This window comes from Dreissena polymorpha, chromosome 5, assembly GCF_020536995.1.
Source record: "Dreissena polymorpha isolate Duluth1 chromosome 5, UMN_Dpol_1.0, whole genome shotgun sequence".
NCBI classification, from domain to species: domain Eukaryota; kingdom Metazoa; phylum Mollusca; class Bivalvia; order Myida; family Dreissenidae; genus Dreissena; species Dreissena polymorpha.
The window spans coordinates 23,158,355-23,171,925 of NC_068359.1; the positions used below are offsets into that span (position 1 = coordinate 23,158,355).

Consider the following 13,571-nt stretch of genomic DNA (forward strand, 5'->3'; position numbering starts at 1 on the left):
TAACTAATTGCTTAATGTTAATTGCGTGGTGACCTTATATTGTAACCTGCCTCATGGAAAACATGCCTTCACAATTAATAAGTTGTAAGCATTGTTTAGGTTGGCCAAGTAAAATATTACAATTGTCTCTGAAATTGTAAATGTTGCAAATTATGCTACAGTCACGCATCGCTATATAGTCTGTCACACTTAAATGTGACAAATAAAGAAAGAGTTTAGTGTTTTATGATAAGCTGGGATTGGTGGGTAAATAGACTGATCCTGGAAAAGCACGAGTTTAGAAAAAACCAACTTAACCCAGGCGAAACAATTACCATGGTAGACCATGGTCACCATGGTTTTTGATGGTTGACCATGGTATTTGATTGTCAGCCATCAAAAACCGTGGTGGAACATGATCAGGAACATGGTTGACCATGGTCACAAAAAACATGGACCATGGTCGGCAATGGTGACCATGGTCAACCATGTTTTTGTCATCAACATAATCAGATGCATAACCAATCATTTCATACTCATTAACTGTTCGCCAACATGTTGATGAAGTGTCAGCAATTCAAATGATTTTATTACAATGTTGAATTTTATCTTTAAGTTCTTTCAGTAATTCAATGGCCCTGGACACATAATATTCCCTTACAGTAAGAGCCTTTCTACACAAGTGTTCAATGCCAAAAAGTTAATTATTAATGTCAAACTGCCTTTTATTTCTAGTTTTGGTAAATAAAAAACAGACCTATCAAGCCTGACCTTTTTCCTGGAATTCTCTAGGAAATTCCTGCAGAAATTCCAGCAGTTATCATCAGCCTTTTTCTGTCAAAACCATGACCACTTAAGCCTGTGGTGCTGTTTTACAAAAGGAAGGCCATATGAATGTGGTCTACCATGGTAGACCATGGCCAACCACGTTTTGTTAAATGGCGACACAGTCTTTGACCATGGTCAACTATGGTATATGGCCATGGTCGACCATGGTATTTGACCATGGTCAACCATGGTATTTGGCCATGGTTGACCATGGTCAACCATGGTCAAAGACTGTGGTGCCATTTAACAAAACGTGGTCCACCATGGTCATATGACCATGGTCAACCATGGTTTAGCCATGGTCTACCATGGTATGCCATGGTCATATGGCCTTCATTTCGCCTGGGGATTTCACCCCGGTACAAACAACGCTGGTCCATTATTATACCAAAGATAGCTTCCTTCAAATAATAATGGTTGATACGGTGTGTGAGTTTGAAAGGATTATAAATGGGTCATGTTTATTTGTACAAGCAGATTTGTGGGTTTTTCCCAAAAGTTGCTTTTTCCAGGATACATATATTGCCATGTTGCCATCGGCCACAATGAAAAGTGACAGTTCTTGACAGGAACATTAAGTTTCATTAAGATTTAGTAAAAGATGACCTTTTCTTTAAACTCACCTAGTTCTTTTACAGCACAGTGCAACGTAGTTGGTTAAGTTATAAATTAATAATTGTAGAAAATTATTAATAAATCTTTTATCACAACAACCATATTTAAAATGTCATAAATAGGATTCTTGAATTTTGGAGATTATTAATAAATGTTTAATTATAGAGAAAATAATGCTTTAAATAAAATTATAGAATCTTAATTTAATATTTACTAAATCATAAGAGAATGTAACTAAGTTTACATTAAAATGTACCATGCTTATCACGATGCAAATCAAAACATGACTGCCTATAGGAATATGCTAATCTGGAAAAGCCATAAAAAATATTCGTTGACATGGTCAAATAAGATAATTTCTGTCTAGCACCTGCCTACTGCTTCATTGAAGTGGAACATAAGAGAGTCTGTCAACCAACATATTTATAATAGCCAATCAGAAAATGTATAAGGCCTATTTGGTCAGTTTTGATTTTTCTTTTTTCTAAAAAGACATGTTAGTTTGACAATCGAATAGAGCAGTCATGTTTTCTTCTTGTGGCAGCCATATTGGTCGCCGTGCTGTAAAATTGTATTTTCACGAAAATTAGCAAGCGTTGTAGTTGAAAATATTCCACAGAAATAAATCGTGATGAAAAGAGAAATGAACTTTGTTTGTTACTGTGTGTTCTCCACAAACAATGTGTAATTACGTTACAACAGGAACCAGTTTGAAAATTGATAAACATATCATTAGGACAAATGTTATGACCAAGTTTCATGAACAATTTGGATACTATATTATGAAAATCAGACCCCAAGAAAAGAACATCACAAAAGTTCATCATGAGCCCAAGTTCATTTTAAGAACTGCCTTATCATTGTGGCCAACAGCAAGATGGCAAGATACATCCACCATCATAAAACACACATTTTTCCCTCATTTTATAAATGTGCATATTTAGAAAGACAATTTTGTATTGAATGTCAAAAGAATAAAACATTTTCATTGATTTTTTATTGCATTATTGCCATGTTTGCCATGCAGTAAGACATACTTTACTGAAGCGTTGAATACAATTTTATAAACAATAATTTGATTTGATTTTTTTTCCTAAATTCTATCTTTAAAAAAAATTAATATACGGTAGCCAGTGAAAACATAATCTTTCTGGACCGAATGGGTCTGGTCTGCATTAATATTGTGTGGGCTAAACCTATTACATTCAGCTTATATAAGCATGTCATTGACTTATTTTATCTGTATGACATTACAAAAAATACTCAACATCCTGATTTACTATTAGCCACTCAATTGTCACCATGTGATATTGTCATAATGCATGACCACACAACAAACTACACCTCATTTGTCAGACTCACAGCTTGGAGGGTGCAAGGTGTGGCTTATTGTCAAATATGAATATATATATTGTTGATAATATAAGCATGGTTCTCGGAAAACTGGTCTAAATGAATGTGTGTAGGTTAATGTCTCTGAATAACCTGCAGGCAGTCGACCACTATGCAGGCTAATAAGTGACAACACTTTCAACTGAATCTGGATTTTTGTTTTGAAGAGACTTCCTTCAAACAAAAAATACCTAAAAAACTGAAAATGTTGTACCTGATTAGCCTGTGCTGACTGCGTAGGCTAGTCTTGGATGACTCTTTTACATGCATGCATTAAGCCCGTTTTTCCAAGTCACAGCTCATATTACAAGGTGTTTTTATGTCTATTTACCCTTTGCATGCTGGGAAATTTGTCGTCTGCAAAAATGTTGTCAGCTGAATTTCTAAAATAAGCATTTTCTTTGATTTTTTTCAAAGAATACTATCAGAATATCAAACAGTTTGGATCCTGATGAGACGCCACGTTTTGTGGCGTGTCATCATGATCCAAACTGTTTGCAAATGCCTTCAAAATTCGGTTCCAGCACTGAAAGAGTTAAAAATCTCTTTCATCAGCCTCTGAATTTGATGATAAAACAATCTTGAGACATATTGATTCACAAGGAAAAGACTTATTGTGAAAACTTACTTTCCAGTGTAATGAGGATTGATTTCTGTAGTTTGTTACTTATAGTAAATTTGAATGTCCTGGTAAGAATTTCCTGACGATATTTTTCTAGCTTAATTATGAATAATCATATCGACATTTTCTTTATTTAATCATTGATTTAAAATAAAAAATTTCCCATGAAAATTCCAGTTCAGTGAGAGGTTATAATTGAATATTCAAGTGAGTAGCTAATTAAAATAGTGGTAAATATTGTCAGTTAATTTACATACTACTTCCATATGCAAGAATAGTGTTGTAATTTGAAGTCATTCCATTAAGAAAATTGTCTTGTTAATCTCTGAATGCTAAAATAATATTTTGATGTAGAATATCAAAGTACTGAGAGAAAATACATATTTTTGTTAAATCTAATGGCTAAATCTAAACATAAATTTTATGCACACACAATTAAAAATATGCCTGCCTCAAATTCTATGCATTGGCTTGGCGAAGAAGTCTTCAGCTTGTATATCCACATAAATAACTCTTATATCATTGCAAAAAATTGACATTTGCTTTTCTTTCTTTATATTTTATTTTTTTTTACATTAAATAAATGATAACCTAATAAGATGCCTAAGGCCATAACATCAACTATTGATACAAAGTTTTCAGTTTTGTTTCATTTCTGTCTCAATAGATTTAAGTATCAATCTATACACAATTTATATGTTTTCCATGACTCATGACAGAAGTTCTAAAAAGAGAATAATTAATGAGGTTGCCTCAGCTTCAGATAACTTCTTTAAAGGTTATTTATAGATTACCAAGCAATCTGAATGTTATTTATAGATTACCAAGCAATCTGAATGTTATTTATAGATTACCAAGCAATCTGAATGTTAAATTAGATAACGTATCTTGCAAATATATTAACAGAGTTCATTATTGCAGCTTCCAACACTATCGATCTATTTAATTAATTTTTTAGAATGCTCAAATTTTAATGTACATGCTAAATTTAAGTATATAACATTTATCTTCAAAATATAATAAAACTTCGAATTCAAATGTTTAAGGAAGTTTGTTGTTTGTTTTTTTTTCACAAAAATTATCTCCATTGAAATACTTATATTTCTGTTTCAGCTTGATTTGTTTTTAAATGATGTAATATTTAACACTCACCAATAATTAATGTATTCTTATATAATATGGGATTTTACTTGAAATAGCATTCCTTTGATAGGATACTAATGATGCATTTCTTATGTGTAAGGATACATGATTGTTTTCACATTTTAAAAAATACTTTTAAGTATTATAACATTCACCATTTTAATCAACAATAGTTGCACTCAGTGCATCATCACATTCAAAATTATAATGCACAAACATTTAACTCTTTTTTTTATTTATTCATATAGTTTTCCCTCAAATCCAGTGTACACTTAAATTATAATCCACATGAAATTGTTTAGGTCTTTTTAACCTCTTATTTAAATGTTTGAAACTAAACCCCAACAATTAAGAGCCACACAATCCAATTATAATACCTTCTTAATATAACTCTTTTGGTATGTCCACTAATTTTAATCTATTTCCACATTCAAACTTTCAAATATTTAAAATCACTTAATCCTTTGATGTTTGCCGGTTAATTGTTTACAATGGTAAACCTTTTCTCATATCAAACGCTCAAATATTGAAGTCAATATAAGCTGATAATACATTTATCAAACACACGATTCGATCACAATTTAAACGTCTTGGCCAGTAGTGTATCCAATTTTGATGCACAGGTTTATTTAAATGATCATACAAACGACAAAAGCATTAAGTTTAATTTGAAATCTCAATTTACATGAAGACGCTATAAGCTGTCATATTTACATGATATGAATCATGTCATAGTAGGGCTTTGAACTGTGGTTGTTTGAGATACAATCTTAAAGGGACTTAGCCAAACATGTTCACATATCAGTGTTTTTTTTTACCATTTTGAGAATGGGACCATGCTGAGGGGCCCTTTGAATTGAGAAAATCTGCGTCCATTTTGACAAAAAAATGGAAAATCAGTGTTGCTGCTGTTTTGAATAGAAGTGTTTTCAGTATTGTTTTTACTAAGGTTAAACTTATATGGCTGGATGGGAAATGAACAAAATAATAAAATCTAAAAAAAAATAATATTTTTTTGAAAACCTATGATTTGGAATTTTCAGGTCCCATTTGGGAAAAAAATATATATTTTTTTTACAATTGGGAAAGGGACCGAATACCAATCCCTTTTTTTACGAAAAAAAACACTGCAATTATTTTGTTTGTTTTTCAATTTGAATAATATACTTTGAATCCTCTGAATTAGGAGACCATTTATTAATGTTTCTGAGTTAGAGATAGAAATGTTGAAATAGCCTGCCTTTTTTTCGGTCCTGAGTCAGAGGGTTTTTATAGCCAGACCTGTATTCACCAAACAATTCTTTGACTACAGTCTTATAAAAGTAAAGAACATTCTTTAAATTGAAGTTTGAAAATTGCTTTAATTCTGGGTCAAACTTGGCATTTACTACTTCTATTCTACACCATTCTCCATGACGAACATTTTGTAAATGTCACAACAACCAGAGGTAGCCTGAATATATTCACATTCTGGATGGGTCTTTTATGGTTGTAAGTCTATTGTGTATTCATATAAGTTTACCAATGGGTTGGACCTTTAGTCAGAGAGAACTCTCACCATTATAACAGACACCAAGTACTTGCTCTTCCTTAGCTATTCCCGTTATTGCCTCTATTCAAGCCCAAGGCTTTTTAATCAAAAGAGAAACATAAAATTACTCAGTTTGTACTTAACCCATTTATGCCTAGTGGACTCTCCCATCCTTCTAAATTGGATCAATTTATTTCCAAAATTAGGTCATAATCATGTCTGAGTATATTTATTTCTATATTTAGAATATTTCTTACAGAAATTCCTTCAACCAAACAGCGCAGACCCTGATGAGACGCAGCATCGGCCTTTTTTCTAGATGCTTAGGCATAAATGGGTTAATCAAAATCCTTGATTTGTTTCTTAGAATGTCGAGTTCCCCTGAATTATAGTGTCGCTCATTTTCCTTGCAGGAAAATTCAAAGGTCACTCTTTACCTTGCCGTCCAATCCCAATCAAAGCCGCCTCCCCTAATTTACTCACAAACCAGGTTTCCAACCTTTAAGTAGGAGGGGAACCGTCACATAAAATTTGTAACCAGTAAACACCTGTGGGCAATAATTAATGTTGACAAAAAGCCTTACAAACCCACCACTTGGCCATGAGGTCTTGACATCTGAGATCAGTATTACTTCTCAGTGAATCATGTCCTGGTATCATCCCTGATTATTCTCCATATATACTCAGTAAATATAATTATGAGTCCAGTTCTGGAAAAACAGGCCTTAATGCATGCGTGTATAGTATACCGTAATTACTCTATGTTTTCGGACACTCTAAGTTTTCGGACACCCCTTTTTTTAGCAAAAATAATTATTTTTCGTGACTCTAATTTTTTGGACACACGAGTTTTCGTCCATAATTAATGTCTCTAAGTTTACGGACAGTATATTTTACAGCGCTATTTTACAACATTTCGATACTGTTTTCTATATCTAATGGCACTTCGATCATGGGGTTTTACTACCAGATTAACATCATAAAACATGGCAGGTGCATGCCTGAGGACAACAGACCATTACATATGCGATATTGGGTAAATAACCTTGTAAACCGGTATTAAACAATGGTTTCGCCCGAAAGCATAAGCGTTATGACAATTACCTGGGGTAGTGCCAATTAACAGTTCAATTATCTACCGCAACGGTACTACCCCTTCTCAGTAAAATAACTGTGACAAATACTAAACGCTTCAAAGTGTGATGCACCCTATTGCAAGTTTTACGAACAATGGAAGGTGTTAGACAACTATCGGAAATGAACAAACAAAGAATTCAAAGTTTGCTTTTTTATTGCGTTAATTACAGGTTCATACTAGCGAGTATCGGTACATCACATGCTCATCTTTGAACTCGTTGGTCAAAGTACAAACTTGTAGTAACTATCTGTCAAATAAATTAAGCATTTACAATTATTTAAAATGCAGTGCAAACATATATAACTGTAATTTATACTATAAGGCATGGTATTTTACAAGCACGTGCTATTACCGGTATTTGTTGATACAATGGACGCTATTTTCGGACACTTCAATTTTCGACTCTAAGTTTTCGGACACCTGTATTCTGTGAATATTTTTCGTATCTAAGTTTTCAGACACGAAAAAAAATAAATATTTTATAGTCTCCGAAAATATAGAGTAATTACGGTAGTCGTTCTGGAAAAACAGGCCTTAATGCATGTGTGTTTAATATTGTCGTACTGGAAAAACAGGCCTAAATGCATGTGTGTTAAATATTGTCATCAAAATTCTGTGCAGTCTTCACATGCTTATTAGAGATGAAACTTTCTGCTTGTATGGTATTCTTATGCTATTTTGAGTTTAAAGAAAGTCTCTCCTTAGCTAAAATCCAGTTTATGAAGAATGCGTTATCCCTTATTTTTGCATGGGCCAATCTCGAACGACACTTAACCCACATGCATTAAGCTCCATTTTACCAAAGTGAGGCTCGTTTCTTGATATTCTCAGTTATTGTAAACATATACAGCTCTAGTTATTCCAAACTCAACAAGCTGATAGAATTGTGAAGTTTATAAGAATTATGATAAATGCAAACATCAAAATTGTGCTGAAGATAAAAGAAACAATTTACTTTATAGACTTACACATTGAAAGAAATAACATGAAATCAGTTACAGTTTTTATCACCTAAGTATATTTAGATTTGTTTAGTATCTTGTTTTTCTCTTGAGACTATATGTGTCTTGTTCTGAGAAAACTGGTCATAATGCATGTGTGTAAAGTGTCGTCCCAGATTAGCCTGTGTAGTCCGCACAGGCTAATCAGGGACAACACTTTCCACTTAAACTAGATTTTCGGTAAAAAGGGACTTCCTTTAAACGGAAAATACCATTTATGCGGAAAGTGTCTTCCCTGATTAGCCTGTGCGGACTGCACAGGCTTATCTGGGACAACACAAATTACGCACATGCATTATGACCAGTTGTCAAAGAACAAGACACATATAATGTTTGCATCACTATTTTCTGAGATTTTCCTTGGCTACTGTTTTCTCCTGAGATTTATATGACTTTGATAAATGTATTTTATAACATGATGATAGCAAAATTAAACGTTGCTTCTGTGGTTAGAGCTTTACAAGTTTCATATGAAATCTTTGATTCCTCTTCATTTTTTCCTGCACAAGACCCCTCTGAAAGTGAGGCCTTTTATTTCCAAAATTCTGTTTACCCAAAATGCTTTCATGGAACATAACATGAACAGGTGGGGCACCAACTTAGGCTGGTATGAAAGAGAAAGGAATGAGAAATAGCAAATAGCGTAGGATATGAAACAATTTCAAGTACTTATTGTAAAATAAATATTGGTTCTTCATGAAGGCAATTGAATAAATCTTCTATAAATAATGCTTAAATGACTCAGTTTTAATGAGGGCAACATGTGGGTGAATAAAAGAAACAGGTTCGAATTGCAACAATTAAAAGTTATTGGACAAAAATATAGTCCAAGGGAAGAATAATTATGCCTATTGAGGAATAAGCCAAATGAAATCTAACTTAGTGAGGAAAAAAAGCAGCCAATTTCGAGTAACAAATATGTTAATGTGGGTAATTAAAAACAATCTGATAACAAAATAATTGTAAACTAAGTCAAAACCCTAAAATAGCTTAACAGCATAATATACTGAACACAAAATAAATTTCCTTTGATTGAACAAAAAAAAAATAGTGATAATTAACTGATTTAATGTTGTTGATTTCTTATAGACATATTGATATGATTCATCTAAACAAAAAATAATTATTAGATAAAGACGTTTCAAAAAAACACTGTTCTTTCAAAAACCGTTCATAGACATTTACTAGTATTTAATTCATGGCTTCAAATATTTATTTCCATTTTTACAATGCTTGAAGAAGTACAATTAAATAAAACCAATGAGAAAACAATCAAATAATACACATATTTTTTTTGTTTAACAATAAACATCACTTACCTTCTAAAATGCATTTCAAAGTTGAAATGGTCTAATCTAATGCAAACACATGTACTACCTACAATATCATAAACTTGTAAAGTTATCCTTTCTTTATTTATCTTTTAATCAGTTAAATACCAGTTGTTTTGTGAAACTTAACACTAACAGCATCCTATTATATACAGTCTATGAATAAAGCTGTATAAGCTCGCCCAATCTATATACACATAATATATACCGTGTGCTTAAAGTATACATTAGTATGCACTGGGAATTCCTGAATCTTAAAGTGCATGCCCTCTTATTATTTGATATGTAAATATAATGATGACTTCAATATAGCATGTGCTCAGCATACAGACATTGACATTAATAACAAACTTGTGAAAAAAGTTAATGGAAATCCCAAGGACTATCATAAGCTTGCTGACTCCACAATGAGTCCGTCTCAATATAAATATAGAAGTCATAATATAATAAGTCATAACCACTTTTCTATTTCATCATCCATGAAAATGCAAGTAACTAACATCAAATAAATTGTATCCAGGATCTTTAGTTTATTTAATTAAAGACAACAATAAGCCCCAACCAACAGGACATAACTTTGACAGCACATCATCTTATGTCATGTTAGCCTGTGGTCCTGACAGCACCTACAACAAAGGCCACCTAATGACAGCACGAGTACAGTTGAATGTGATAGAATCAATGAGCTCAGTTGTTGATGTACAAAATTTATGTATCATTTAACATTTGAATCAATGAAAACCACATGTGATATATATATCCCACGATAAAATCCCTCATTAACTGTTTAGTTTTGGGCGTTAAATACAGACTAAAATAAAACAGTAATAAATGGTTCTATGACCAACCATCGTCAATACAGTAATAAATCTTCAAGGTCAAGTGATCATTGTAATAGTATTTTGTGGCTCTTTGATATATATAATGATAGACATACCCAATGTGTTATTATAAGCATCAATAATGCAATCACAGTCAGCCAGACAGCGTGCAGACGTTAATCCCTTGCATGCTGGGAAATTTGTCGTCTGCTAAAATGTCGTCTGCTGAATTTCTAAAATTAGCATTTTCTTCGACTTTTTTCAAAGAATACTTTCAGAATAGCAAACGGTTGGATCCTGATGATATGCTACGTTTTGTGGCTTCTAATCTGGATTCAAACTGTTTGCAAAGGCCTTCAAAATTCGGTTCTAGCACTGAAAGAGTTTCATCCCTAAACAAGGTTGTCAAATGATGGACTTGGCAGATGATTATTCTAGTAGTACCATGGACTTAACCCTTTCCCACTTAAAAGCAAAGTGAAAATGGCTATGTGCAAACAGCATAAAACCAGAACAGCCTGTGAGTACGCTGCAGTCTGTTCAGGTTTTATGCTGTCTGCTGCTCATAAGTATCTAAGGGTTGGTAATGAAGCCTTTAAAACTTAAATTTAGTTATGAAGGTCTTTAATTAAATTAAACTATCTTAGGCCACGACTATTTTTTTTATTGGTTTACAAAAATTATTTTGAAAATGGTCCATCGGGCAGTCGAAAAAAAAAAAAAAAAAAAAAAAATCATTGGAAAAATAAGTTAATACTAATAATATCAGAACAAAGACATCATATCTTTTATAACCTTAACACAGAGACGAAAAATCTAATTATGCAATGAAACACATCTATATCTTCAAATGAAATGAGTCACCTAAAAGAACCTTTTGTAACATCAGGCAATTTTAAACACTCCATTAAATGACATGCGTTCTTCTCCCATTAAAACGAAAAACTGCGCTTCATTTCCGTAATTCGATGCACACCATTACGCAATTCGATGCCCGTTGCATAAATCTTATATAAGATAAACTACTCATACACAAAGTATGTGTTTGCTCTTATTGGACTTATGACATCGTCCATGAAAAAAATCGAGGTAGATCGATCCCCGCGTCGTCGCGGTAATGTTTGTTAAAGTTGTTGTTGTCATGAAAACTCCTTGATTTACAACGCAAAACGTCTTATTTAAACTGACGCGAATTAATACAATCATATTTGTCAACTTGGATTTTGCTTTATTTTGATAATTTAATCCAAAGTTTAATGTTAGCAAGTGTTTTTACTGGAATTGTAAACAAGGAGCCAGTTAAAGTCTTCCAAAAATGTGCATTGACAGTTTGACGTCATCAAAGGAAAGCCGCTTGCTGTCTGAAGCAATAAAGCGACAAATTTCGCGCCGACAAAATTGGCTTCCTTTGTCTAGCAATCAACATGCCGAACCAATCGTGCGTTTGTTTCTCAATTGCAATCCTCCAATTTAATAATAGCACGTGCATAGCTCCGCCTTCGAATCTTTTGCAGAGAACGGAGGCGGAGTTTAACGGTTAATTGAGCTAGTATTTTTAATACGCAAGTTGAGTTCCGATTTGCCGAAATTACTCGGCCCTAAGCATTGAAACGACAAATACATTTATCAATGATTTTCCGAGATATACCGATTTGTTCCGATTTCCAAACTTTCTGTACAGTTCCTATAAACTATGGCGGACGTGTTTACAAAATTCCTAAACACATATATCGTAAATAATGGCAGTGTTTTATTGGATTATTTATACTAATTATCAAATTGCAAGGTAATACTTTTTTTATCTACTATAATATCGGGTATGTTTAATATAATAAACATGTTAAACAATATAGTTGCGTCACAGACTCGGAAATAAATTTTGATGCGGTCGACATTTTACTGACGCTGATTTTCCTATTGTCTGTAATTAAATAAATTTTGAGAAGTGCCCATAAAAGGACTGGTACATACTGTGTCACATTGAAAAATATCCCGATCTCTGTAATATATGTGAACCAATCGTTGATTGTACTTACTTGATTTTATTCGCAACCGTACTCAAACCGGATCGTTTTTTTTTCTCGTTTCGCTCGTTTTTCAGTGCGGTCGGGAATAAAATATATAAAAAAAAGACGATTTTCCGATTTTATTTTTTTCCCATTTTCCAAAAATTAGGGTCGGCGGTTTTGTAAACCAAGAAATATAAAAGTCGTGGCCTTAGGGACTACAAATTTGTCAAAATACCTATCTAAGTAGTCAAGGTTTAACAATGGGCAGTAATTGACAGGCTGCAACAACCATGACTTCAAACCATGTTGCCATCTACTGATAATGGTTAACCATTGAACTTTATGGTAGACCATTGTCTCAGACCAATGAACTACCCCCATGGTCAAACATGGCAGTACATGGCCAAAAGTCATGAATTATCTGATTTTTCAGGAACAATTTCATTTAAAGAAAAATATCAGAAATTATTAAAGTTTGCGCAGCAAATGAAACACAGCAGAATCTCTCAATCCTTTTTGCGACTTGAACTTCAGAACAAACTATAATCTGGATGCAATCTAACCAATACCCTACTCACACCAGACTGGATGCAATCTCCCCCACACCAGACTGGTGTTCTAGTTCATATTTAATAATTAATTATTCATGAAAATCTTCCAAATATGCATGAACATGACCGTTTTAAAAGACATTACATTCTAGTCCCGTTTTAAACAAACATGTCGTTAAGTGGCGTTTTGTTGATGATATAATTGTAAAGAAAAGAATTTTATCACATGCATGTTATTATTTCATATCACAAACAAACTTATCTTCATTTTTGCTAATTCATTATATGAATGAGGTCTCAACTTAAATAAGCTTTTTCGAGAGCAATTTATCCACATAATTATATTATGTCATGTTCAGTTGTTGTTAAATCTCAATTGAAGTTAATTTTTTTGACTTAATATGTTTACATCACAATTAATAAATCAGATCCAGAGTATATATATATGAGCCTTGTTCTGAGAAAACTGGGCTTAATGCATGTGCGTAGAGTCATCCATGATTAGCCTGTGCCGTCTGCATGGGCTTATCAGGGACAACACTTTCCACTTTTATTACATTTTTTGTTTAAATGAAGTATATTCTTAGCAAAAATCCAATTTAGGCGGAAA

General features: G+C 33.0%; 1 protein-coding gene across 10 annotated transcripts in view; it reads right to left on the bottom strand.

Annotated features, from left to right (window-relative positions):
- Positions 1-13,571, bottom strand: part of LOC127881066 (rap1 GTPase-activating protein 1-like) — a 218,588-nt gene that overhangs the window by 55,993 nt on the left and 149,024 nt on the right. The window contains exon 1 of one of the 10 annotated variants that reach the window (XM_052428687.1): positions 9,569-9,733. The exons of 8 other annotated variants lie outside the window; for them this stretch is intronic. In XM_052428687.1, coding sequence (XP_052284647.1) covers positions 9,569-9,582 — 14 coding nt within the window. In that variant the 5' untranslated portion in view covers positions 9,583-9,733. Of the gene's footprint in view, positions 1-4,956; positions 5,064-9,568; positions 9,734-13,571 lie in introns of those variants that run through there. One more of the 10 variants, XM_052428684.1, reaches the window with a different exon arrangement.